Source organism: Delphinapterus leucas, chromosome 15 (assembly GCF_059928025.1).
Source record: "Delphinapterus leucas isolate spDelLeu-1000000601 "Yukka" chromosome 15, BTC_Dleu_Yukka2, whole genome shotgun sequence".
In the NCBI taxonomy this organism is placed as follows: Eukaryota; Metazoa; Chordata; class Mammalia; order Artiodactyla; family Monodontidae; genus Delphinapterus; species Delphinapterus leucas.
In genome coordinates, this window is record NC_143143.1 from 28218345 (window position 1) to 28243918 (window position 25574).

The 25574-nt window shown below is 48.9% G+C and overlaps 1 protein-coding gene across 1 annotated transcript in view; it reads right to left on the reverse strand.

Moving 5' to 3' along the window:
* Positions 1-25574, reverse strand: part of SNX29 (sorting nexin 29) — a 549073-nt gene that overhangs the window by 463760 nt on the left and 59739 nt on the right. The window contains exons 6-12 of the mRNA XM_089896147.1: positions 22406-22586; positions 19313-19383; positions 17885-18133; positions 15350-15725; positions 8441-8559; positions 2333-2408; positions 534-616 (exon numbers count right to left, since the gene is read on the reverse strand). Coding sequence (XP_089752273.1) covers positions 534-616; positions 2333-2408; positions 8441-8559; positions 15350-15725; positions 17885-18133; positions 19313-19383; positions 22406-22586 — 1155 coding nt within the window. The remainder of the gene's footprint in view (positions 1-533; positions 617-2332; positions 2409-8440; positions 8560-15349; positions 15726-17884; positions 18134-19312; positions 19384-22405; positions 22587-25574) is intronic.

Sequence of the window (25574 nt, forward strand, 5' to 3'; positions counted from 1 at the left end):
ACATTAAGCCACGGTTTGCTGGTTTATTCTTTACCACATAAAGCCACTCAAACCTAACCGTAATTGCTGTATCACTAATACTTTCACTGAGTGGTGAGGTTGCAAACAGTTTGAACCTGATCATTAGCAACCTTCATTCATCTTTGAGAGACACTCTCTCCCTTACCTACAAAAGTGATTCCTCCAGAGCTACAAAGGAAACCCAACTAGAAAGTTCCTCTGTAGCTGATGGCCTTGCAGGAGACCAACCCGGAAACCGTGAACGACAGAAGTTTCCCTCTGCCTCAATCCTGCTCCACCTCTGAAGCACGTCCTTTAGAGCATTCACACACCCAAATATCAAGTTTTACAGCTCAGGGAGCTTACGACCACGCACCACACTCCAAGTCCACGACCAGGCACACACACACCTGACTTCATCCCACACTCTGTAAAGTCCACGGTCACACAGGAGCAAGCACAAAGGCACTGCCTCGATGTGCAGGCCTAAGAGTCATCCTGGCATCGGCAGAAGCTGCTCAGAAAGTACTTACTAATTGTCATGGACTCTGGCACCGAGGCAGAAGGTAACAGGCTGCTCAGAGGACTTCCTTGGCCTGGAGGACTGGCTTCCACACTGGGAAAGGCAGGCAGAGGGAAGTTATAGTCGGCCACTTAAAACACACCTCCTCACCATTCAAAAACCAGCAGGCATTACGCTTGTTCAGGTTTACGAACTAGAAGGAAGGGAAGGATGCCCTTTGAAATTATAGTCGGTCCTCATTTGTGGGTTCCATAGCTGCAAATTCGCCTACTCCCTGCAGTTTATTTGTAACCCCAAAACTCCCAGCTCTCAGGTATAACATGGTCACCCGTGAACACGCACAGAGCGGTCAAAAGGCTGAGTCATGGACGTGCATGCTCCCACCTCATGCCAAACAAGGCAAGCTCTGCCTTCTTTCAACTATCATTCTGTCCTTCTGGCGAGCTATTCAGCACCACATTGTTCACATTCTTGTGCTTTTTGTTGCTGATTTTGCATCTAAAATGGCCCCAAGCTAGTGCTGAAGTGCTGTCTGGTGTTCCTGAAGGCAAGGCTGTGAAGTGCCTGACGGAGAAAATACACGTGTGAGGTGGCCCTTGTTCAGGCCTATTGATAGGGCTGTTGGCCTCGAGTTCACCGTAAGTGCATCAACAACATATGTTAAATAAGGTGTCTTTAAACAGGAACTGGCATAAAACATAGGTATGTACTGATCTGGTGACAGATCTGTTGATCTGTTGACAAAAATGTTGTGACCAGACACTCCCAGGAACCTAGGAGCAATGGTTCCACCTTGACAGAACACGACCACCACAAATAACGAGAGTTGACTGTGTAGTTACAAAGAATTTGCAACGTGGAAAAACAGCACTTCACATCTGTCATGAAAATGGCAAGACCATAATCCGGTTACCACAGCCACACCCACACACCAGGAGGAAAAGGACCAAAAACATCATCGATGAAATGGAGTTGGGGTTAAGAGTGATGTAGTTTCCTGTACTGCTGCATTTTCCAAATTTTCTAAAATAAACAGCAGAAAGGACTCAGCATCCTGGATGGATCTGGCGACACCAACCCTTCCTGGTATCGTACTAATCCGGACGAGCCTCCTACAGGGGGTGCCATTCTCAGAGCGCAGGGCAAGACCGGAACAGCAAGCATGGGTGGAGGTAAACAATGACCCCACTCTGGAGCCAAGGTTGAAAATGCAGATGCTATGCCCTGAGGACACCAATTTAAACCCATGGAGAGAAGAAGGAAAAAGCTGTAAGAGCAACAAGGATCGCGGTGGCGTCAGGGAGCCCTCAGTGTCCATCTCAGCTCTGCCACCAAATGTCCAGTGACTCTGGACAACTCAGCTTTCCCTTGAGATACTTTCATGTGGAAAAAAAGAAAACCAATGTGGTGCTTGCTACTGAATGGCAGACTAAGCACTTCACAGATATATAATATCAAAGTGGTTTAAATATTATGTAATATTACAATTATAAATTGTAATATTGTTATCATTATCAAATAGTAAAATCAAGCAAATTGTGATGGTGGAGGTACCCAGATATGGTTCCCAAAGTGCAAAAAGTAAACGTGGTATGCAAGTGAAATTTGACACATACCAAGTCTCGGGCCTGAGACCTCTGGGCACTTGGCACTCTGGGATGTTAGACCAAACCTGAGCTAAATTAACATGAAGTGAGGCCTTGCCCTTCAGTCCCAGCAGGCGCCCACCCATCTTTAAAAAAGAATAAAAGGCAGAGTTGTAAAGAGGACAGTTCAACCCCAGAGGCAGCTTGGGGTCGGAATACTCACCTGTACCGAGGTCCAGGCTCTGGAAGGACGTGGTCATCGGGTCCTGTCCCGTTCTCCAGGCTCCCGAGGGGGGTATCTGCGCACACACAGCAACCACAGAGAGAAAGTCAGGGTTCTCTTCTCGTTTCATTTTCCCCATGAGACAAGGACACAGTGCAGACACTGGCTCACCTGCTAAATCAGTTTACTTACAAATGTTTACCCGTCTGGCACACTGGATTTTCATCTGCTCCCTGTTTCATCTCTTTGGGCCGTAATCTCAGACTTGGTATCAGTCACTGACCGGAGGCCCTATTTTCCCACTTAACCTTTTTTTTTTTCACTGAGTATAGCTGACATACAATAATATCAGTTTCAGGTGTATAGCATAGTGATTCAACATTTATATACACTACAAATTAATCACCAGGATAAATGTAGTATTATCTGTCACCGACAAAGTTATTACAATATTATGGACTATATTCCCTATGCTGTACGTTACATCCCATGACTTATTTATTAACCTCTTTGATCTGGAGCCACCTGGAATTATGCATGAAGTCCATATCCAGAGCCAACCTCAGAACCAGGGAATAATAAATCAGCTGTTAGATCCGCTCCCACCTGCAGTGTCTGAAGATGGACACACGAGGGCAGCACAGCCCAGGGACTGCTGCTTTCTACAGCGCCACTTGCCCTGCATCAAGTGGGAAAGGCATTTGGAAGAAGTGAGGCTGTAAGTCATCTCTAGAAACAACAGGCAAGAGGCACTAAAGACTTTCATAGGTGCATTAGCTGCTGTTCAAGTCACGGAAGGACGCACGTCTCGTTGCCCTAAGTCATCTGTCGTGTGACCTCCTCCTCTGCTTACACCTGGTCTGGTCCTGCTCAAGATTCCCCGGCTCTTAAGAGGTTGACCTAAGGGAACCTTAAGGGGTTTTCTCACCTTTCCTTCTACCCTGCTGTCTCCACCAAACTATTCCACTCACGGCTACCTCTTTTAAGAAGTTCACAGAGGGAAGAGAAAGTGTCCACCTCTCTGCCTCCTATTTCTCGCTCCCCAGCATCGTGGTGAGGTCAGGGTACAGGCTCCGCCCACTGGCCTGGGTTCAAGTCCCTGCTCCCCAACTTCAATCCAGCAAGTTACCCAGCCTCTTTGTGACTCGGCTGCCTCCTCTCTGAAATGGGCTGACACTAGTGCCAACCATACATTTTTTTTTTTACTGGAGTACAGTTGCTTTACAATATTGTGTTAGTTTATACTGCACAGCAAAGTGAATCAGCTATACGTATACATATATGCCCCCTTTTCATACATTTTAATAACGCCTGCCACATAATTTAATTTCACATTTTATTACACATACATTTTGGTGAGAGCGTGCAGTGAGCGGGGGCTGGTATCAGCTCGCCCTGAAACCAAGACCCCTCCCCTCGTCCTCCTAGGAGCTCTCTGCTCTCAGCCTTCAGAACACAGTGGTCCTCCTCCCCTCACTGTCTCTTTCTCTGATTCCTGCGTGAAGGTGTCGCTGGATCACGGCTCCGTGGCCTCTGACGCCCTTGGCAAACCCAGCAAAGGTCCTGGCTCCAGCTCTCGGCTCCGTGAAGGTGACAGCTCTCGAGCCCTCACCTCTGGCTAGGCCCTCAATCTTCAATAACTAAACCCACGTTTATAACCGCCCGCCAGAAAGCTCTACTGGGATACCGTACTGGCCTCCCAACTGATCATGACCTTCAAAACCGCTCCCACCTCAGAAGATGGTGGCACCACCCTCCCTCCCATCCCAGAGCTGGTTGGTGTCCAAGACCAGTCAGTCCCACCCAGTCACCTCCCACTCCTTGCTCTCCAGCCACTTCCCCTGCCCCCCAGTTCGAGGGCTCCAGGCCCTCCCTGGGGTCTTCTGCAGCAGGTCCCCTCAGCTCTGCTTCAGCCTCCAATCTAACTCACACACAGCCGTCAGATTCCACTCCCTGAAGCAAAGACAGGATTCCAACTACACAACGCAAATCCACGGGTGGAGTAAAGACCAGCATCACCCACCAGGATTCCGGACACCACGCCTACCCGGCCCAAGTGGATTTCCTGTCATAATACACGACCCTGATCCCGTGCCAGCTGCAGCGGGCCTGATGCACTGGGGCCACAGAGCGAGCGCAGACACTGTCAAGGCCCCTCTTCCTCTGCCCCCAGCCACACATCATTTTTCCAACTGCCAGACGTCCACTCCCTTCAGCATGCCCACACCCGACCCCGGCACTGATGTGCTCCCGTGAACCCCAGCTGCGGGCCTGGCTCTGACTAAGGTCAGGGTCACACTGGAAGCAAAACAGACATGGTCCTGCCCTCACGTACCTCAAAGGCTAGTGTGGGTAGGGGTTCGGGGACAGGCGTTATCAGGTAATTACACAAATACACGATTTCAGGTGGTACACCGAGGTCAGAGAAGTGGAGACACCTAGGTTTACAATAGAGTGAAACCAAGGCCCGCGCCGCGTGCGGTGTGGTGGGCGGCAGGGCCACGGTGTTCTCTAACGCAGCAGCCCTTGGGCCGCAGCCTAAAGGCAGGAGGAGCTCGAGGGGAGGAGGAAGTGAAAGCTGGCTGGTATGGCCAGGGCAGCAGGCAGAGGGGAAACGGGAGGAGGTGAGGCTGCGGGGTGAGTGGGGGCCGGGTGGGCACAGTGAGGGTTCTGGATTTGGAGCAGGAGAATGAGGCAATCTGATGTACATTCTAAAAAATCACTCTGGCTGCTGAAAGAAGGATGGATGGATGGCAGACAGGGATAGAGAGCTGTTGAGAGGCTATTTTGTACGAGCCCAGCGAGAGAAGGATGAGTTAGAAGAGGGTGGTGGAAGCATTCAGAGGACACTTCGACCATTCATCCCTCCTCCTCTACGTTGGAGGATTAAAATGATGTCGCTGTCCCCTCCCTGCCTGCGGCACTCCCAGGGGACTCGCCTCTAGATCCCCCAAAGCCTGGCAGTGACCCAACCCCAGACCCAATGGCAGGACTGGGAGAAGTCGGGGAACATTGGACCTGATGGGGAGAGGAAGGGGCCGAGGACCCAAGCTGTCCAGTGAACCAGCTCCGCATTTGCCAAAACCCAACTCCAACCACAGGCCTTCAGCGAGGAGCAGTAACACTTCCACGTACATAGTCAGCAGGAATGGGTGTTCTGTCCCCCTCAATTTATGATTCTCAGTTGAAAGAAACTTTGGGGACTTTTTCTCCCTGGCAGCTTCAAACAGATGTTGGTAAATGTGCTTTGCTCTGCTCTAGGTAATGACATGCCCGGAGGAATGATTAGATCTAATCCTCCATCTGCTTGTCGGGGTCTCGGGTGACTCTGGGCTGGTGTCTCCCTTCTCTGAGACCCTCCCTAACCCCCAAAATGCAGCCCAGGGCATGGCCCGCCAAACCACAGAGGTGCCTCTCCCAAGGTTCAGAAGGATAATAATCCTGTGTTCAGGGTCCCCTTCTCTGCCGCCTTCTCCCTCCCCACACTTAGCTACTAAAACATCCAAACTTCCCCGCCACAGGCCTCTCTCCCTTTTTTTTATCCCCTCCCTCTTTCTCTAAATAACCCCCAAGTTAAAGACATGAAATGACTCCCAGGCCAGAAAGAGAAAGGAGATCTGAACGTCACTAAAGTAGGCAAGTGTCAATCAGAAGGGACACTAGTCAAATGGAGTGAAAGAGAAGGAATCTTGGGGAGAAATCTGGCCGTGCACACCCAGGGTTGCCCATGGAGAGGCCGGGCCGGCAGCCAGGCCAGCCTCAGCACCACCAGGCCGCACACCTCCACGGACATGGGGCCTCAGGCCAGGAGGGACTTGATGCGCTTCGGCACTCCAGCCAGGACACGGCTTCCCCCAGCTGATTCTAGTATCTTCGGGCAGCCCTAGACTAACGCGCCTTCCCATGCAGTGTTCTCACCATGATGAGTTTGCCCCTCAGGCGGTCACAAGCTTCCATGACTCCTGGCAGCTTTGTTAACAGTAAGTTTAAAAGCTGGCAGACCAGCTCACACGCAGCACCTCTGGTGAGGACAGTCGAGACCAGCTGGAGCTGGGGTCCCATCAACAGTGACTAGGTGGAGCCTCTGGGTCTGCGAGGCTGACAGCCCGAGGAGGGATGGTGGGAAATCTGCGGGGGGAGGGGTGACTCCTGGCGAGGATCCTGGACACCGGCCAGAGTGCCGCATTCCGTGACTAAACCCCCGATGCGAATGGCACACAGCCAAGCCCCAGGAGCAGCCTGACACGGCAACCCAGCGACAGTTCATGACCCAAACAAAAGGCCCGCCCGTGGGGAGCAGGGCAAGGGGAATGGGGAACTGGACACCGACTCAGATGCCTGAACAAGCACTGGAAATCCTCCAGAGGTCCCACAGACAAACGTGAGGACCACCTACTCTCTGACAGCCACCACCCCACACCCCGCCTTCTCAGACATTCTGCTCGTGTCTGCACTGCTGCTGAATGGGCAAGGGCGAGGTGACCAGACCTCCAACCCGCAGTGGCTCAGACCAAGGCTGGTCACCCGAACGGAAGGAGCTGCAGGGGCCAGCCTGGCCTGCAGACACCAGCTAGGCCCACCGGACCGTCCCTCTCTGGGGTTTCAATCAACACCTGGACAGAAGCTCTAGTTGGTATGGAAGGACACACAGCCGAGGCAGTAGTGTTGGCACCTCAGCCAAATAGAGGCCAAACAAGAGGGTGGAGAATGATGAGGGAGCAGAGACAGACCCGGAGGGAGAGGAGGTGGGGGCAGATCCCCACAAGGAAGCGTGGGGCACAGAACCAGAATGACAGCAGGACCTCGCCGGGCCCGGAATCCCTCCATCCCAAAGTCCCAGCTTCCAGCCCACGGGTGCCCGCAAGGCGACCTCACTAGTGCAATGCCTGCAGGAAGCCTGCCTGGGGACTTCACATGTGCCCGGCACCTTGTTCCAGATTAACTCAGGGAACCTTTGCCACAAGTCTCAGAAGGAGGAGGTATAACAATAACCAGCCCTTCCCTCGCGGGCTGTGGTCAAGAGTGGATGAGCTAACCCAGATCAATCACCTTACAGTCCTGGACTCACTTCAAGGACTGTCATCACCGCCATCCATACTTTCCAGAAGAGAACAGCCTGGCGGACGTAAGTCACTTAGCCGCACTCTCATTAGCCTCAATTTACACCGGGAACACTGCCTCACAGGGTGGGCACGTGCCTCCCTCAGCAACTTCTAGAGCTGGGCCTGAGCTGACCACCCACCCCAAGACTGCGCCAGTCAGCGTGCCCGCCCTGCCTCGTGCCACAGCTAGTTTGAGTGGGTTTCTGTTCCTGACACAGTGACACAACAACAGTCTATCATCCGGTTCAGAATGTCAACAGCTTCCCGGGCAGTCGGTGGGCCCCGGCCCACGGTTCCCTAAACCTGGGCCTAGGAGGGTGAGAAGGGCACCTACACAAGGGAGCCGAGGCCTCCGTGACACGCTGGTGCTGTGAGGCAGTGACAGTGACCAAGCATTTCACTGCGCCAGGCGCTGCAAACACCTACCCCACCAGGAGAGCCGGGCTCATCCATGCTCCCAGCCTCACCGCCCACCCCCCCAATACCCCCCACCATGACCTGCTCTAGCTAAAGAAAACAATCACGAACCACAGGCAAGCCTGCTCGACCATAAGGAACAGGTCAGAAATGCTTAGCCACTTTTAAGCAAGCTACTCCCTGACCCCCAAGCACTTGGCTACAAAGAGCACAAGGACCTTTAGAGCTACGGGTTCTGTGACCTTCTCCCTTCTCCTAAGAGGCAAAAATAATGGTCACCATTTGTGATCAGCTTGCATGTGACCAAGTTCAACAAATCACTGCCAAGAAGAAAAACAGGCCCCAGGGGCTCCCTGGTGATTTGTCAACACTCACTCAGGTGAGAGCACCTCAAAATACCCAGGCTCAGCAAGGAGAGCAGCCTCTGTTGCCCCTGAGCTCAACAGACCCCGACTGCCCTGAGCCCTGGCCTCCGTGCTCTCTCTCCCACTCTCCCACGCCCCCCACCTGCAGACGTAACCCAGCCACTCCTGCTGCTTCTCGAGCCAGAGCTGTGACAGGAGGAAAGGAGGAATCGGGAGACACCTACCTGCAGGGCCGTAGGAGCCCACGCCACTGACCGGGAAGAGCACATCGGCGTCGCCATGCAGCACGTGCAGTGGAGCCCAGCTGTGCATCTGGGAGAGGCAGGCAGCCCCGTCTAGCGGCCTGCGGGGGGAGAACACAGCTGCACATCAGGGCCGAAAGCCCCAAGGGCCCCGAGTAGTACAGCACCTGATGGGCCTCCACAAGCCCCCTCTTGGGAACCAACCAAGCCATGAGGGGGATGAGAACAGAAGCAGGCCTGGGTGGGAGTCGGGAGCCAGCCCTCCGGTGCTCACTCTTTCAGCCCATGTTTACTGAGCACCTCCTACCTGCCCGGCAGTGCGCACACACTCTGTGCTGGCAAAGAACCAGCCAACAGTGTCCATCCTGCCCTCATGGAGCTTACAGTCTACTGGGGGAAGCAGACATGAGGCATGTAATCCCACAGGAAGGTGTGAAATAGCAGCTCAGGTCTGTGGAGCTGGTCGGGAAGGTGGTGGAAGGCTTCCTTGAAGAAGGGAGGTTTGAGGTGAGGACGGAGGGAAGAACCAGTGTCACGGGGGCGGGAGGTGGGGGGAGCATGTGCTGGTGCTGAAGCAGGAGGAGGCCCCGTGGGCTCCAGGCTCTGAAATGACCTTGGGCTAAGGTCCCTACGCCTCGCTGGTTCTCAAACCCTCACAAGTAAAAGGACAGAACCAGACCGGATGGTGTCTGGGTCCCTTCCAAGAAAGGGGGTCAGCTCAAATATTAACCAGGCTCATATGATCTGTTATACTGCCACCTTATCCACCAAGTACCAAACTAACCTGAGCCATCTTTGTAACGCCAGGCTGGTCCAGTTAAATTTGAGAAAGTATTTGCCCACTGCAGCATCTGCCTCTGGGCAATCAGGCACCACTGACAAATACCGGGAAGCATCTGTGCAGTACTCGAAAGTTTATAAAATCACGTCGTAAATCAGTTGTAAAGAAGACCAAAGCAGATCATAATCATACCTACTTAATGGAGGGAGGGAGGGAGGGAGGGATGAAGAGGAAGAGGAGGGAGAGGGAGAGGGGGAAGGGGAGGGAGGGGAGGGAGGGGGTAGGAAAACAACTCAAAGAGATCATGCGACTTGTCCAAGTTCATCACTTGGCCAGAACCAAGGCTTCAGCCCAGGTCTTCCAGATCCAATTACAATGAGGTCTCCTGGCCACTGCCCCATCACTGACATGATGTATATAATTCTTCTTTCGTTTAGAGCAGGGATTAACAAAATTTTTCTGGAAAGGACCAGATAGTCAGTTTTAGGCTTTGTGGCCCTAAGTATACTTCCTTGTTGGTTTTTTGTTTGGTTGGTTTTTGCCTTTTACAACGCTTTAAAAAATGTAACAGCCATTCTCGTCTGGGGGCAGATTTGGCCGGCAGGCTAGTCTGTCAACTCTTTTTTTTTTTTTTTTTTTTTTTTTTTTTGCGGTACGCGGGCCTCTCACTGTTGTGCCCTCTCCCGTATGCGGAGCACAGGCTCCGGACACACAGGCTCAGCGGCCATGGCTCACGGGCCCAGCCGCTCCATGGCACGTGGGACCTTCCCAGACCGGGGCACGAACCCGCCTCCCCTGCATCGGCAGGCGGACTCTCAACCACTGCACCACCAGGGAAGCCCTGTCAACTCCTCTTTTAAGGCCTGTCTGTAGACATTCTCCTTTGAGCACTCTCGAGCTTTTGGTCACACGTTTGACACGGAGCAGGACACATATCAAGTAATAACCCTAACAGACTTTTGCCACCTGTGTCATTTAGTCTTGCAGGTAACGCACAGGACGCGGCACAGAAGAGGAAGCGCCCCCGACCTGTGTGCCCAGCCGCAGAGCCAGGTTCTGGGGTGAACTTGGCTCTGCCTCTACAATCTGTAAAGAACCGCCCGCCCGGGGCTCTGATCCAGCAGCTGGCAACCAAGGGGACTCCCAGACACCCAGAGGTGGCCAGGGGCACCCCTCAGGACACGGCAGCAAAACCACAGGCCTTTCCCAGCCGCTGCACCAGCTCCAGGCAGGAGGGATTTTCTGTTGTTTCTAAGGAGACATCTTGCCACTTTCCAGCAACACATGCAGAGCACAAAGTGAAGTCAGGCCCCACCAACTAAGGTTCGGACCCGAGTAAAAGTGGCCAAAGGCCTCCACCTAGAAAAGGAGTTACACTGAAGTGATTCCTAAAGCAGAGACCAATTCAGAATACGGGGTCAGAGTTGGGCTTAGAAACAGAACTGGTGTTGCTTTTCATTAGAAAAGTAAGACACTTATTTTAAAACCTACAAAATGTCATAAAGAGGAGGGGGAAAAATACACCCAAAGCCCCACTACCCAAAACAACTGAGGTAGACACGATTTCCATAGTGTCTTTTTTTTCTTTCTTTCCTCATGTGCTTTCCTTTACGAGGTTGTAATGAAGCTAGATGTAGGTTTTTATATTTTGCTTTTTTCATTCGATATTAATTCATAATTTCATCTTCATACTACTTAGATACTCTTAGATGTCATTTAAGATGTTTAAGATCTGGAACATTAAGATTTAGACTACAAAATATTCCACGGTTAACTGTTCCTCTGTGGTTGCACATTTTCGTCAGGTTCATTGCTTAGCTTTTCTAAGTTAGCATGTTGGTATCTAGATGCAGCAAGCTTTTTCCTGAGGCTGGTCCTCAGGGTAGCTTCCCAGCAGTGGAATTACTAAATCAAGGGGGATAAACATTTTTAAGGCTCCTGACATTGTGTCAAACTGTTTTCCCCAAGGGCTGTGGACATGACCAGCGCTCTATCAGGATGACCCTAGCACCAGCCATACCTCATCATTATTCCACAGTTAACGTCTGCTATGTGTCTGGAAGATTCCAACCATTGAGGACACATTGAGAGCAAGCCTTCCAGGCAGGGCGCTCACCCAAGGCTGCCTTTCACCCAGTTCTTTTTTTTTTTTTTTTTTTGCTGTATGCGGGCCTCTCACTGTTGTGGCCTCTCCTGTTGCGGAGCACAGGCTCCGGACACGCAGGCTCAGCGGCCATGGGTCACGGGCCTAGCCGCTCCGCGGCATGTGGGATCTTCCCAGACCGGGGCACGAACCCGTGTCCCCTGCATCGGCGGGCAGACTCTCAACCACTGCGCCACCAGGGAAGCCCACCCAGTTCTCTTTTTAAATCTTGACGAAGATGATGGGCAAAACACAGTGTTTGGTTTCACTTTGTGTTTGCTTAATTGCTGGTGAAGTGCAAAGTTTTTCGTGTTTGTAATTCTTGTTGAACTATATTTTCACCCCACTTCCCTGTTGATGTCATGGAGCACACATAAAGTGACAGGAAAACCCCTTTCTATAATAAAGATATTATATCCTCTTTTAAGAAAAAACAGGGACTTCCCTGGCGGTCCAGTGGTTAAGACTCTGTGCTTCCACTGCAGGGGGCGCGGGTTCGATCCCTGGTTGGGGAACTAAGAACCCGCATGCCACCTGGTGTGGCCAATAAATAAATAAATAAATACTTTAAGAAAAAAACAAAAGCAAGGTCAACACTTATAAATACTGAGGTAGTTAAAAAACTAAAAACAGAACTACCATACGACCCAGCAATCCCACTACTGGGCATATACCCTGAGAAAACCATAATTCAGAAAGAGTCATGTACCACAATGTTCGCTGCAGCTCTGTTTACAATAGCCAGGACATGGAAGCAACCTAAGTGTCCATCAACAGGAATGGATAAAGATGTGGTACATATATACCATGGAATATTACTCAGCCATAAAAAGAAATGAAATTGAGTTATTTGTAGTGAGGTGGATGGACCTAGAGTCTGTCATACAGAGTGAAGTAAGTCAGAAAGAGAAAAACAAATACCATATGCTAACACATATACATGGAATCAAAGAAAAAAAAATTCGTTCTGAAGAACCTAGAGGCAGGACAGGAATAAAGACGCAGACGTAGAGAATGGACTTGAGGACACAGAGAGGGGGAAGGGTAACCTGGGACGAAGTGAGAGAGTGGCATGGACATATATACACTACCAAATGTGAAAGAGATAGCTAGTGGGAAGCAGCCACATAGCACAGGGAGATCAACTTGGTGCTTTGTGACCACCTAGAGGGGTGGGTAGGGAGGGTGGGAGGGAGACGCAAGAGGGAGGAGATATGGGGATATATGTATATGTATAGCTGATTCACTTTGTTATAAAGCAGAAACTAACACACCATTGTAAAGCAATGTTAAATAAAATAAAATAAAATAAAATACTGAGGTAGGAGGGACAAGATTCTTCCTCAGTCATCAGACATTTTTCCTCAGTCATCAAAGAAGGGGTTTAACTGCCAGCAAGTAGAGGTGTAAACCTTTGGCCAACAGAGCATCTAAAAGACCATCAGAGCATTCGACTTTGCCAAAGGCCACTGCAACCCACCATGTGCTTCTCCCAGCCTGGCCCCTTTCCTCCCACAAACCTGGCTGTGCTATTAAACTTTTAAAGTTCTGGCCCCTCCAGGATCCTAGACCTTTCACGTGAATATTAGCTTAGAAGCAAAATGAAAGTATTACTCAGTAGGCCATCTCATCATTTCTCTCTGTTTCCCCAAGAGGCTCTGCAGAATGCTCACTCAAGATCCCCTCTTTATGCCAGGGAGTGGCTGTCCATAATCCATAGGGGGCCCAATGGCCTCAAAGGGCCCAGGCCCTGTAAAGGTCACCCTGCACTGTTTTGTGTTTCACACATCACAATGCTGGCAGCTATCCTGGCTCGCAAGCTGGCCTCCCAGCTCCAGCCTCCCCTCAATGTCACCAGTCCAGTAGGAAGAGAAATGACTGTGTTTGAGGCCAAAAAACTGATTCGTGGAGTGAATCAACTCAGAGGTGCACTCACCTACAGAGACAGAGAATGCAAATGGCATTTCCTAAAAGGCCCAGAGGAAGAACTGTAGGCAAGTGTGATGGTTAACTTTATGTGTCAACTTGGCTAGGCCGTGGTACCCAGATATTTGATCAAACATTATTCTTGATGTTTCTGTGCAGGTATTTGTCTTGATGAGATTAAAATTTAAGACAGGAGACTTCGAATAAAGCAGATCACCCTCCATAATTTGGGTGGGCCTCATCCAATCAGTTGAAGGCCTTAACAGAAAAAGACTGAGGTTCCCCCAAGGAAGAAGAAATTCTGCCAGCACACTGTCTTCAGACTCAAATTGCAATTCTTCCCTGGGTCTCCAGCCTGCCAGCCTACCTTGCAGATTTTGGACTTGTCAAGTTCCACAATCACATGAGCCAATTCCTTAAGATAAATCTCTCTAGATAAATACATACATACGAGAAACACACACACACACACACACACACTATTGGTTCTGTTTTTCTGGAGAACCCTAATATAGCAGGTCACAAGACTGGATGCAGGTACAAAATCATCTGTACACAGTACGCAAGAACAATGCTGGAGGGAAGCTACCCTAACATACTTTAGTAGGAGAAAAAAGCCTTGTGCACGAAAATGTTCATTTCAGAATGGCTGATAACAAAAAACAAAAACAATGCCAACAACCTAAATACTCAACAACAGGGGAACCGTTAGCAAATCATGACATTGATCTGACCGAATATCAACCAATTGAGATTCATGGCTGTGTAGAAACATGGAAAATACCTGACAGTACTATAAGCTTTGGAACACAGCACAACCTAACCTTAATTCCAGTTCTTCCCACTGGTTTGACAAATCTTAACTAAAGAAACTGGCCTTTCATCCATCAGGTGGGGTTGACACCCACAAACCCCCCAGGGCAGCTCTAAGTATTAGGATACCGTGAATCTGCAGTTTGCCTCATCTGACCTGTCCCAGATGATCGACAAGGTAATGCTACTAACATGGATATGCATGTGAATGAGGATGAGAGTAAAAATCAAAGACAAAAACAGGGAAAGTCTCATGAGAAAGAAAAAAAACTCCAGTTCAACACATGGACATGCAAAGCTTTGGGCTAGAGGCACACCGTGCCCCTCCACTGCACCAGGGGGTCTCGGGGTCTTCATTTTACACTTTCACGGGCTGGTTTTGAAGCCAGCCGTGACTAGGGTTGCACTGCACACTACAGAGCTCAGGTGAAGAGGTCCCTAGTTTATTCGGCATTAAGAGTAAGACCAAGCACAGGAATTATTACGAATTACAGTATGACAGCGGCCACAGCTGCCTGCATTCTTTCTTGAAGTGCCAGCGCCTGTGGCCAAGGCCCAACACGCAGGGTCCCATTAACTGGACAACAACTCTACAAAGCAGATGCTGTTTTTCTCTAGGTCTCACGCGAGGCCTGAAGCTCTGGGAGGTGAAGAAACTCGTCCAACCTAGTCTAACCTAAGCCACGCAGCTAGTAAATGAGAACCCAGGTTGTCTTGATTCTAAGATCCAAGCTCCTAACTATGCTTTTCTGTTTTACGCCTTCACTTGCACCAAGCCCCTCCTGCAGGTATAGATGCACCGCAGCTCCAGTGTTAAGGTGGCGAGTGCAGGCCAGTTACTGCCGTTCACACCCCTGCAAATAAACACAGAAATTACCAGCTGGAGACTATTGTCTAGAATACCCTGCCTCTCTCCTGAGCGTCCTGGGCTAGTGGCAAGTAAGGGATGCAAGCAAAACCCAAGCAACAAAAATGAAAGACACAGACATAAAGCAAGAATTTCAAGGCCTACATCTTGACACCAACTTTGCAGTAAGTACCTTCAAATAGTATATATGCTCCCTTCTCCTTAGTTCTCAGGAGTGGAGCAAACTCATGCTCCTTCTTCTGAAATCGAGATCTGAAAAATGAATGATGCCCCAAACAAACAGAAAACTTGCAGTCTAATTTCACCCAATACTACAGAAAGAGCCAGCCACCCTTCCTCAGAAGCTCAAGCAGAACTTACTTCTCCGGCGACTCCGAGTGGCCCGGGGACTTCTTTCCAGGTGTGCTCCCGTAAACGTCGTCCTCATTCTCATCCACATCTTCATCATCGATGCTTTTCACATCGAGCTTCTGGTACCCAAACTCCCCGTTCAAAGACAGAGAATCGATTTTCCATGAGTTGCTGCTCTGACTTCCGTTGGAATTTGGCCCAAAGGGGCTTTCAAAGGCCGTCATGATATTGACTGAGGAGCGGTCGGAGTTCTCCTCTGAGCTTTCCCCCGCCCCAGGGATCTTCTTAAAAACATCCCCGGAGCTCTGCTCATCTTCCTCGTCATCAAACGAGATGATGTTAGTCACCTTCTTTTTCTTCTTCCTCTCCCTTTTACACTTGGCATCTGGCAAAAGATATGAGATAAGAAAAAGCAGGCAAGATAAAGCGATGATGGAGCCATCCTGCTTCTAGACTGTGGAAAATCTCTACTATTCTACTAAAAACTAAATCTGAGATAAACTCAGATTTCTTTTAACCCTTGGAAAAAAAATTTGTCTACGGGAGACCAAGCAAAATGGATGTGCGCCTCTACCTCTGATGTGAACATATACGCCCTAGAGTATATATTACAATCATTCCTTCTAAGCAATCCTTCCAAGCACTTTGATTAAAAGGGTGAATCATTATTGAAATGGAAGTATCAAATGGAAGTATCTTTGGAAGATATTCTCATGGCTGGGACCAAGCCATGAAGACCAAGAAAATCAGTTTAGGGATTGTAGTCGACTGTTTAACAGCCACAATTCCTCCCAGCCCAGCACAATGCCCCTTTACAGTGGGGCTTTGCTGGCCCCCATCAAGGGTGCTATCTATTTCTCCACTCCCTGGAATCCAGGCTGACTTAGTGCTCTGCTTTTAAGAACAGAATGTGGCAGAAATAACAGTGTGTGAGTTCTAGAGCCTAGGCATTACCCTCATGGAATACTGCCCTGAAATGACCATGAAAGAAGCCAGTCTAGCTTACTGGAGGATGGGAGACCATGTGGGGGGAAACTGAGATGCCCCAGCCAAGAGTCAGCACCAACTCCAGGTGCATGAGTGGGGCCATCTTGAATCTTCCAGCTCAGTCACCAGCTGAATGAACCCCTATGAGGGAGCCCAGGTGAAACCACCAGAAGAACCATCCTGCCAACCCACAGAATCATAAAAAAAATAATAAGTTGTGGTTGTTTGTTTTAAGCCACTACATTTTGGAGCATTTGTTACACAGCAAAGGCTAACTGAAACAGAAGTCAAGACTGCCTTGGTGACCAGCACTTAGACGAGCCGGTTTGTTCACCCATCTTAATCATCAACCTTGGGTGTGAGGCACTTTGGAGCCGATTCCAAAAAGTAAAATCCATCTAAACCAAGGTGTGACGTGGTGATGCTTCACCAGTGTGTCCCAATTCTGAGACAGTGTCAAAAGCAGGTTCCCAAAATGGACAGAAAAGACACTCCTTTGGCCAGTTTTTGTTTGTCTGTTTGTTTGTTTGTTTTGTCCATGCTGCATGGCATGCTGGATCCTAGTTCCCCGACCAGGGATCAAACCCGCACCCCCTGCAGTGGAAGCATGGAGTCTTAACTACTGGACTGCCAGGGAAGTCCCAAGATACTCCTTTGGGTATGCAAATTCCAGCATCTCTGGTACACAAAGTTATCAACAGTCCTGTTTCTATGTCATTTGCCTGGGGTCTCTGCTCGAGAAAGAGAGGGCAAGACAGATAAAGCCAGTGTGCACCTCAGACTCCATGGAACTCTGAGTCTTCACCATCATTAATAATTCCAAAGGGATGACCATGATTACTGCTTTGTTTAAGGGATTTGAGAATACCAGGATTAAGCTCTTATACCCAAAATTTCCAATTTTGCTGTTGCAATATTCTGGATGTCCCAGAAAGTTCAAGGGGTATTGTAAACTTCTCACAAAATTGATCAGAACTCAATCAACTTTCCTTTGCCTCCTCACAGCCTAGAGTCAAAGCTGACCAACTCCTCCCTTCCCCCGGCCTCCACTTAAATGTCATCCCCGCAACGGTATACATTCTCCATAGCACCCTGAGCTGGGCTTTCACCCCACTTATCAGAAGGATAATTAAAGAAATGAATGGATAAAGGAATGAAGATCAACTTCCCCTGGCTTCACGTGACCACCACACCCTCCCTTTCAGTTTGCTCTGACTGAGCTGTTGGCTTGGTTACCCTATCATCTTCACATCTCAGGAAGGCTCTCAGATCCCTTTCCAAGTGAATAAGGGTAAGAAAGGTAAACACATGGGGACTTCCCTGGCAGTCCAGTGGTTAGGACTCCGTGCTTTCACTGCAGGGGGCACAGGTTCAATCCCTGGTTAGGGAACTAAGACCCCGCATGCCACACAGTGCAGCCAAAAAAAAAATTAAAAAGATAAACACAAACATGAACTGAAAACATGAGTGCATCAGATTTCACTCCCCTTGGCGCTTTCAGATGACACAATCTGTCATCCTCACCCGACCCTCTGTCCTCCCCTCGTTCTCGCTCACCGGCACTGATGTGCTTGGACACGACGGGCAGATGGTCGGTCTCCTGCTCAGGCCTGATGAGGATGGAGACGGCCGAGGATGCCGTGATCTCCCTGAAAAGGCTGCTCACTCCTTGCGTGGATTCCTTCAGCAAGGAGGTCACATTCTGCGTGGATTCCTTCAAGAGGTCCGAGACGGTGGGAGCAAACTTACTCTGCCCGTTTAAATCCTTGTTGTCGATGTTAATCGCGAAGAGTATGGAGTTCAGACCTGCCCCCAAAAACGGAAAAGCCTGGTGTGTCTGCTGTTCAACAGTCACACTCCAACACAATAAACAAGCTGCAGAGGTTATAGTACACAAGAGGGTACACACTCGTCTCAAATGGTGATAAAGACCACCCACAAAACTGCGGTCAGGAGATACCCGCTATCACTGGAGTTGAGTCTTTCCAAATTCTCTCCCTATCCGTCAGGAAGACAAATGCAAATAAGAAGTCAACCGTGGGGAGGTTAAGGAGTAAGTTCTGAGGTCGGACTGCCTGGGTTGAATCCTAGCACTGCCACTTACATGCTCTGAGACCTTGGGTCAAGCCATTCATGACCTCTGAGCTTCAGTTTCCTTATCTATAATAGGGGGACAGCAGCATCCCTTACAGAGTATTAAAGACCATCACCCATCGAAAACAGCTCAGTAAGCAATCAAAACATGTGTACCAATATCATTACCATTAACACTTTAGGCAAAAACTTGCCCTGGTCTCCTATGGCCCACACAGGACATCATGGTCACCTGACTTTTCCTCATCAACGGACAAGCCTAACATAACTCTCAGTAGGTGGGACTCAGTGCAAACTTTGAGGGAAGAGAGAAAAAGGAGGCAACAAAGAATGTGGAAGAAAGAAGCAAGTTACCCACTTTACCCTTTGAGTGACAGTCAAATGTTAAACAATTTAACAATTCATCAACTAGCATCAATGCAGGGCTTTCATAGTAACAAATCATGTACTTGACTCTTTCTCACATCTCATTCTCTCACAGCCCTATACAGGCGACTGCCGTGCTATCAGGATTCCCACGTCACAGAAGAGAAAAGTAAAGGTAAAAAAGCTCATAGGATCTGCCCCAGGCCACCTGCCAGACAGGGGCAGAGCTAGGCTTCAAAGGCAGGTCTCCTCCTCCAGTTCCCTGGATCTTTATATTACACTTGCAAAGCCATGGCCAAAAACCCTCAACCCCATGCTTTCCCAGCCAGGGCATCAAATTCTAGATAAATGGACTCAATTGCTCGTCACCACTAAAGGAAGGACAGCGGCAAGTGACTCATTATTAATTCGGTGAGGAGAGGGAAAACCAGAGCATCCCTTGGAGTTATAAATTCACTCCCAGGCAGCCTCTTCTGCTCACCAAGCTTCACAGGAGCCCCCGCCCTTGGCCCTGGCCAGGCTTACCAGCTGCCATGGTAGGAAGCATGCTAGACCTTTCTTCATCCATCACAAAAGCCCAGTCTTCATAAAAAGTGCTGCAAATTGGAAAACAGAGGGAAAAAACTCTGAACAGTGGTTCTCAGCATCTGTCAGCCAAACAATTCCCACATATGGTTCCCTGGAAAATCCATGCCTGGTTATCCCAGAGTGGATATACGAGGTCTCTGCTGGGCTGAGGCTTCTGGTTATAAACAAAGGATTGAGCGCATATATCCTACAACTTCCTCACTGGTCCCCTGAGATCTTTAGAGTCCCCTGAGCTTGAAAGTACTGAGATAGGCATGAGATGTACACGTGGTATTTCTGAAGCAGAAAAGGAGAAGGGGACAAACAGAGGGGTGACTTCCACTCAAGCTATGTCTCTAAGAGACAGAGAGGAAATCCAAGCCGGCCCACAAGGCCCCCCTGATTGGGTTAATACAAGAAGAGGCAATTTCAGTAAGAAATTATAGTTCCATGGCTCCATCAACCAGGGCATTTGTATATAACACCAGCTTGGGCTGCAGCCCAAAAGCCCAAGTTACCCCTGGAAAGGGCTGGGAAGCTAAAAAGGCCCACAGATCTAAACAGCAGTGGGGGAGGAGGGGGACAGAAAGGCCTACAGGTCAGTCCATTGTTCAAGGTCATTCAGCAATAAATGGTACAGACAGGGCTCCAAAGCAGGTCTCCCAGCCTCATTCCCCAGCTCTTTATCTGATCGCCCGTTAAGCAATAACAAGCAAATACCCTCACCCCTCAGACTTCCCCGCCAGGTCAGAGAACCCTAAACAAACGGAGTCAAAACCCAGTTTCACTGAAGCACAGTCAGTGACGGGTGACCTGGCGTTCAGCAAGAGACTGGATACAACTAACAGAAAGAGAAAAGAAACACATCATTTTCAACATACTCAACCTGGCAAAAATGTCAATGGAAGCACAGACTACATGTTCAAGGTGGCACTGCAACTAGACCTCTGATTCCCAAATTTGTGATTCTTTACAAATTGGAGCCAGTTTTCATGCATGTAAATGAATTTGGTTTTCCCACATCAAGTTAGAGTGGCTAGTGATTCAGGTAAGTTCAACGTTGATTCTTAACAGCTGATTCATTTCAACTGCTCACTATTACGTTCAACCCTGACAGCGAGAGCACAGCTCTGAACTACAGCTGTCCCTTGGTATCCATGCGGAATTGGCTCCAGGGCCCACTTCGGACACCAAGATCTGCAGGTGCTTATATAAGAGAGCGTAGTACAATCGGCTCTGCAAGTCTGCAAATTCTGCACCCACGGGTTCCACCGACCACAGATCTTAAACACGGTACTCAAGCTACGGTTGGCTGAGACCACAGATGCAGAACCTGGGGATAGAGAGGGCAGACTGCACTTGTAAATGATCTGCTGGAAAGAGCTTCACACACACACACACACACACACACACAAACTATTATAAGAAACATGAGTATGTTTTCCTTAATGAAAGCTGGTTAATGCTCAGATGTACACACAGACATTCGCAGCCTCCCAACTCAAGACCCTAAGCAGCACACAGGTACAGCTGATGCCAGTCGTTCTGGCCCCCATCCCTACCATTTCATATCCACAGGGTCTGAACACACAACCGGACAAGGTACCACAAGCAACATCAATAGGAGAACTTCAAGGGTATCTTTAACAGCCTTAGTGCACAATCCCAGAACACCTAACAAACTACTGGTAGAGAGGTGACCACAAGCAACAGAAGAAACAAAAGAGGAGACTTGAGCCAGAGAATGCACAGCAATATGAAATCACAGAAATGCATCACGGCACTAAGGAAACGCCAGCTTAATGAATTAACTGACATGTTAATGTTGAGGATCTGGGCTGATGTGGAAGTTATTCAAGGGTCCAGGGCAGAATTGACCACTGTCCCTTTGCATCACCAGGTGACACAAAACAACATGTCTAGTCCACCCTTCTCAGAGGGAAAATAACGGCGAGAGAGAAAGGGACAGGGAGAGGAAGACAGGGAGAGGAGAAAAAGGTCACGAACACCAGCATACAAGCAAAATGACAGAAAAAATACCAACATGTTAGCAGAGTTATGTCTGTGCAATTTATGAGTGATTTAAGTTTTGTCCCAGAGGGTTCTACAGCATCATCAAATGTTTCTGAAGGGAATATGGCTGACTGTACTATCGCTGATGCACACTCAGTGCCGTCTCCCCATGGCTGTGGGATGACCATACCTCACCCACCCTGCTGAGCTTGCCTGTGGCCATGTAACTTGCTGGCCAATGAAATATGAGTGGGAGTGAGCATCACAGCGGGCAGAGGCTTTACGAGCCAGAGCTTCGCTCAGCCACAGCCCCTCGTCCTGCCTTGGCAATCAAGAAAGCATATGTAGAGACGGAGCCTCTGTCAGCCTGGGTCCCTGAGATGAGACCTCCCACCCATGACAGACATGCAGCAGGGGGAAGAAATGAACTCGGCTGTCTCAAGCTAATGAGTTTTATACGATGCTTGTTATGATAGCATAACCTGGCCTATACTAACTGACAGAGTGAACTTTATGATCAAGAAAAAAGAAAACAAAATAAAATGAGATGTTGTTTTATAATAACAAATGACTTCTCTCCCCAACTTAAAACTTCCCTATTTCTTTCCATCAGTTTGGGGTTTATTAACCCCAAAAAAACCAAAAGGAGCTGTACAGTATGCAGCACGCAAGGTGAGACACAACATGGAACTGGGCACTGAACACCCAACATCTAAAGAGAAAGAAATTCTGAATCCGAAAGAAACCCAGATTAAAATTCCAGCAAGTGGGGCGCAGGCTGTGTCCTAAGACAACAGCTCTCTCCACACCCCAGGCCTTAATAATAACAAGCATCTATTGAGTGCTTGCTGCATGCAGCTGTCATGCGGAGGGAGCCCTTTACAGGCATCCTCATTTAGTCTCTGGTCGACTGTCCCCACAGCACAGCTGGACAAGCTGGGGCTGGAAGAGGGGAACCCAGCTGCCCCAGATGCAGGCGGGCAGATAGTACGATGGTCACCCCTTGGCGCACTCCCTCCCCGAGCCCCTCTGAGGTACCTGAGCCTGCTGTGGTCGGCCAGGAGCATGTGTAGGTAGCGCTCCAGGGAGTGTTCGTTGAGGGCGCAGCGTAGCCAGGCGCGGCCGCGGCCCACGTCCGAGGCGATGTGGCGCAAGGCGTAGAAGCGCTGCAGCTCATGCTTGCTGAGGACCTCCTTCACATAGAACCAGAACACGGGCTCTGTGGAGACAGTGGGACCGCGCTGTGGGACGAGCATCGTTTGAAGAGGAACACCCTTGGGCAGTTTTTGGTTTTGTTTTTTTTTATTGGAGTATAGTTGATTTACCATAATGGAGAAGAATATTAAGAAAAAAAGAATTGTATATATGTCCATGGGCAGTTTTGAGGGTTGTAAAAGAGTTACTTCTTAGCACCAAAAAGGAAGATACCCGAGAGTATATTGAAAATAAAAATGAACCCCCCATCCACCATCCAGAAGTGACGACCAACATTAACATTTTCAAGTCAGTCTTTTTGCCTGCACTTTGCTTTTTTATACAAAATTGACATCTGTGAGAGCTGAATTATGACCCCCAAAGATAGCCATATCCTAGTCCCTGGAACCTGTGCATGTTCCCTTTTACGGCAAAAGAGACTTTGCAGGTGTGACAGGTCACGTCATTACACGTGTGCAGGTGTGTCCTTACAGCAGAATGACCCCTGTAAGGATCTTGAAACGGGGAGATTATCCTGGGTAGTCTCTGGGGGCCTGACGTAATCACAAGTGTCTTTAAAAGAGTAACGGGGAAGGAGAGCTGATGCAGAAGAGAAGGCAGTGCCGTGACCAGGGAAGCACAGCCTGGAGTGATGCGGCCACAGCCAAGGAATGCCAGAAGCCACCAGAAGCCAGAAGAGGCAAGGAACGGACCCTGCCCTGGAGCCTCCAAAAGGAACCAGCCCTGCCATCACCTTGACTTTAGCCCAGTGAAACTGACTTTGGACTTCTACCCTCTATAACTATAAGAAAATTAGTCTGTGCTGTTTTAAGCCACAAACTTTGTGGTAATTTGTTAGAGCAGCCATAAGAAATTAATACACCATCACATTGTGTGTTGTATATGTATATGTATGTATGTGTGTATATATAAATACACACACACGTAGCTTTGTATCCTGACTTGTTTCTTTTCTTGTCTAGATCATGAACATTTTCCTGTAACATGTAAAGATCTCTGAGAATGTGATTTTTGATAGCTCCCCAGTTAAACACAATTTATTTCAGGACTGTTGGGAACATAATATAATGCCAATTTTCCCTGTATAATGCTTTGAACATCCCTGTACATAACTCACTGTCCTTGTTTCTAGTTCCTTAGGGGAGATTTCCATAGGTCTGAGCAGATTTAAGGCTTTAAGGAAAGCTAAGAAGTTTGTTTTTATCCATAAAATAGTCATCGTGTCACCTCACATCCTGCTTTTCTTGTCTATGTGCACACAGATGTTTTTCATAGGTGTAATTCTAGTGTATACCGAATTTTGTAACCAACCTTCTTTACTTAAGGACAGTCATCAACACTTTTCAATGCTGCCAATAATAACGGCAACAATAGCGATGGCCGCTACTACTTATTGAGCATTAACTACGTGCCAGCCATTGCACCCAACACTTTCCATCCGACCTCAGTCCTCACAACCACCAAGGCCATCTCCATGTCAAAGACAAGGCTGAGGCCCAGACAAGTGAAGTAACTGGTCCAGTGACACACGGTTATAAGTGGTACAGCAGAAAGGGACCTCAGAGCTGTCTCCCTGCAAACCACTTCATCACACTGCCTTGCAAAGTGAGGGGTGCTCTGCCTCCTTGAAAAGGATCATGTTCACAACTGCTCGATATCCCGAGGGGGAAACTGCTGAGTCTCTGCTGCTAGACGGGGATTCTAATCCAGGAGCTAAATAGGCTCAGACCCCTCTGAGAAGGTGACAAGAGCTTTGAAGCTTCCTTCCAGAAGGATGTGAATACACACATCTCCATAAACTGGACAGCAAGTTAATAAGCTCACTCTAAGATTGCAGTTCGGCTCAAGTAGCACAGACTGTATTCTTCCCAGTAGCCACAAGCTGGGCGAGGCTATGGGCCGCCAGGTAGACAAGAAGGACTCGTTCCTAACAAGCTTCCAGTCTAGCAGGCAGGACAACAGGTGAGGAGGTCTTCAGCGGAAGGACCCTGGGCAGGTCCCCTCAACCATGCTAAGCTTCAGACTCCTCACCCTTAAAGTAAGCCCCAAAGTGCAGAATCACCTAGGGTTACTGGGGTAACTGGAGAAAAGGGGGGTAGAACACTGAGCATGACGTCCAGCGCATGATGACCAACCACTGTTTGCTAAATAATTATCTTTTTATCCAAGAGCATTCATGTTGTTTCCTCTTTTCCTTTTTCTGCTAACAGCATCTAAATGTGTATGTACTTATGAGTGTGTGTATGCATCTGTGTATCAAGTCAACCTCTGAGATCATTTAGAATAAACATCTCAGGAACGACTGGTAAAACCACCAGCAGGGCAGTTTACTCAGAATACCTTCTGTCTCAATCCCTAAAAGCCAAACTAATCCCCTTCCGAAACCCATTAGATCAGCCCAAACCGCACAAGTGCAAACAGCCTTCTTTCTACTGGAAGCCTCTCTTAAAATTTGGTAAAAGTACCACTCCGGGCCAGCCAGCTGACCAGCCAAAAACTTGTTTTGTAACCCACCAGACAACCACCAGTACATCCATCACGATTCCAATCAAGTGACTCTCACCTGCATTGTCTTTCCTGAAAACTGCAGTCACTTCCCTCTGACCCTGAGTACACATGAAACACCTCAAAGTGTGTTTTCACCTTTCAATTTCGCAAATTGCTTACCGATACAGAATCCTTCTAAAGCCTGCCTGGGTGATGCTGCTGACAATCATTATTATCCCAGCAGGGCTCCGCTTCCACTGCCAGAATTAATGTGGTCTACTTAAAGCACAGCTCACCTGCCACTTAAAACTTGCAGTGTCCATAATTTAATTTGGGAATATACACTTATCTCTTGTTGCTTTAAACCGGAGGCTGATTCCAAAAGTGGGTGAGGGCTTCTGGTTCCCCCAACTCCTTAAAGCCATCTGCCGACAAGAACAAGAGCCAAGAAAGGGGCGCTGAGGTGAGCTACCTAGGGGCACCTGCTGACAGAGGATGATGAAAG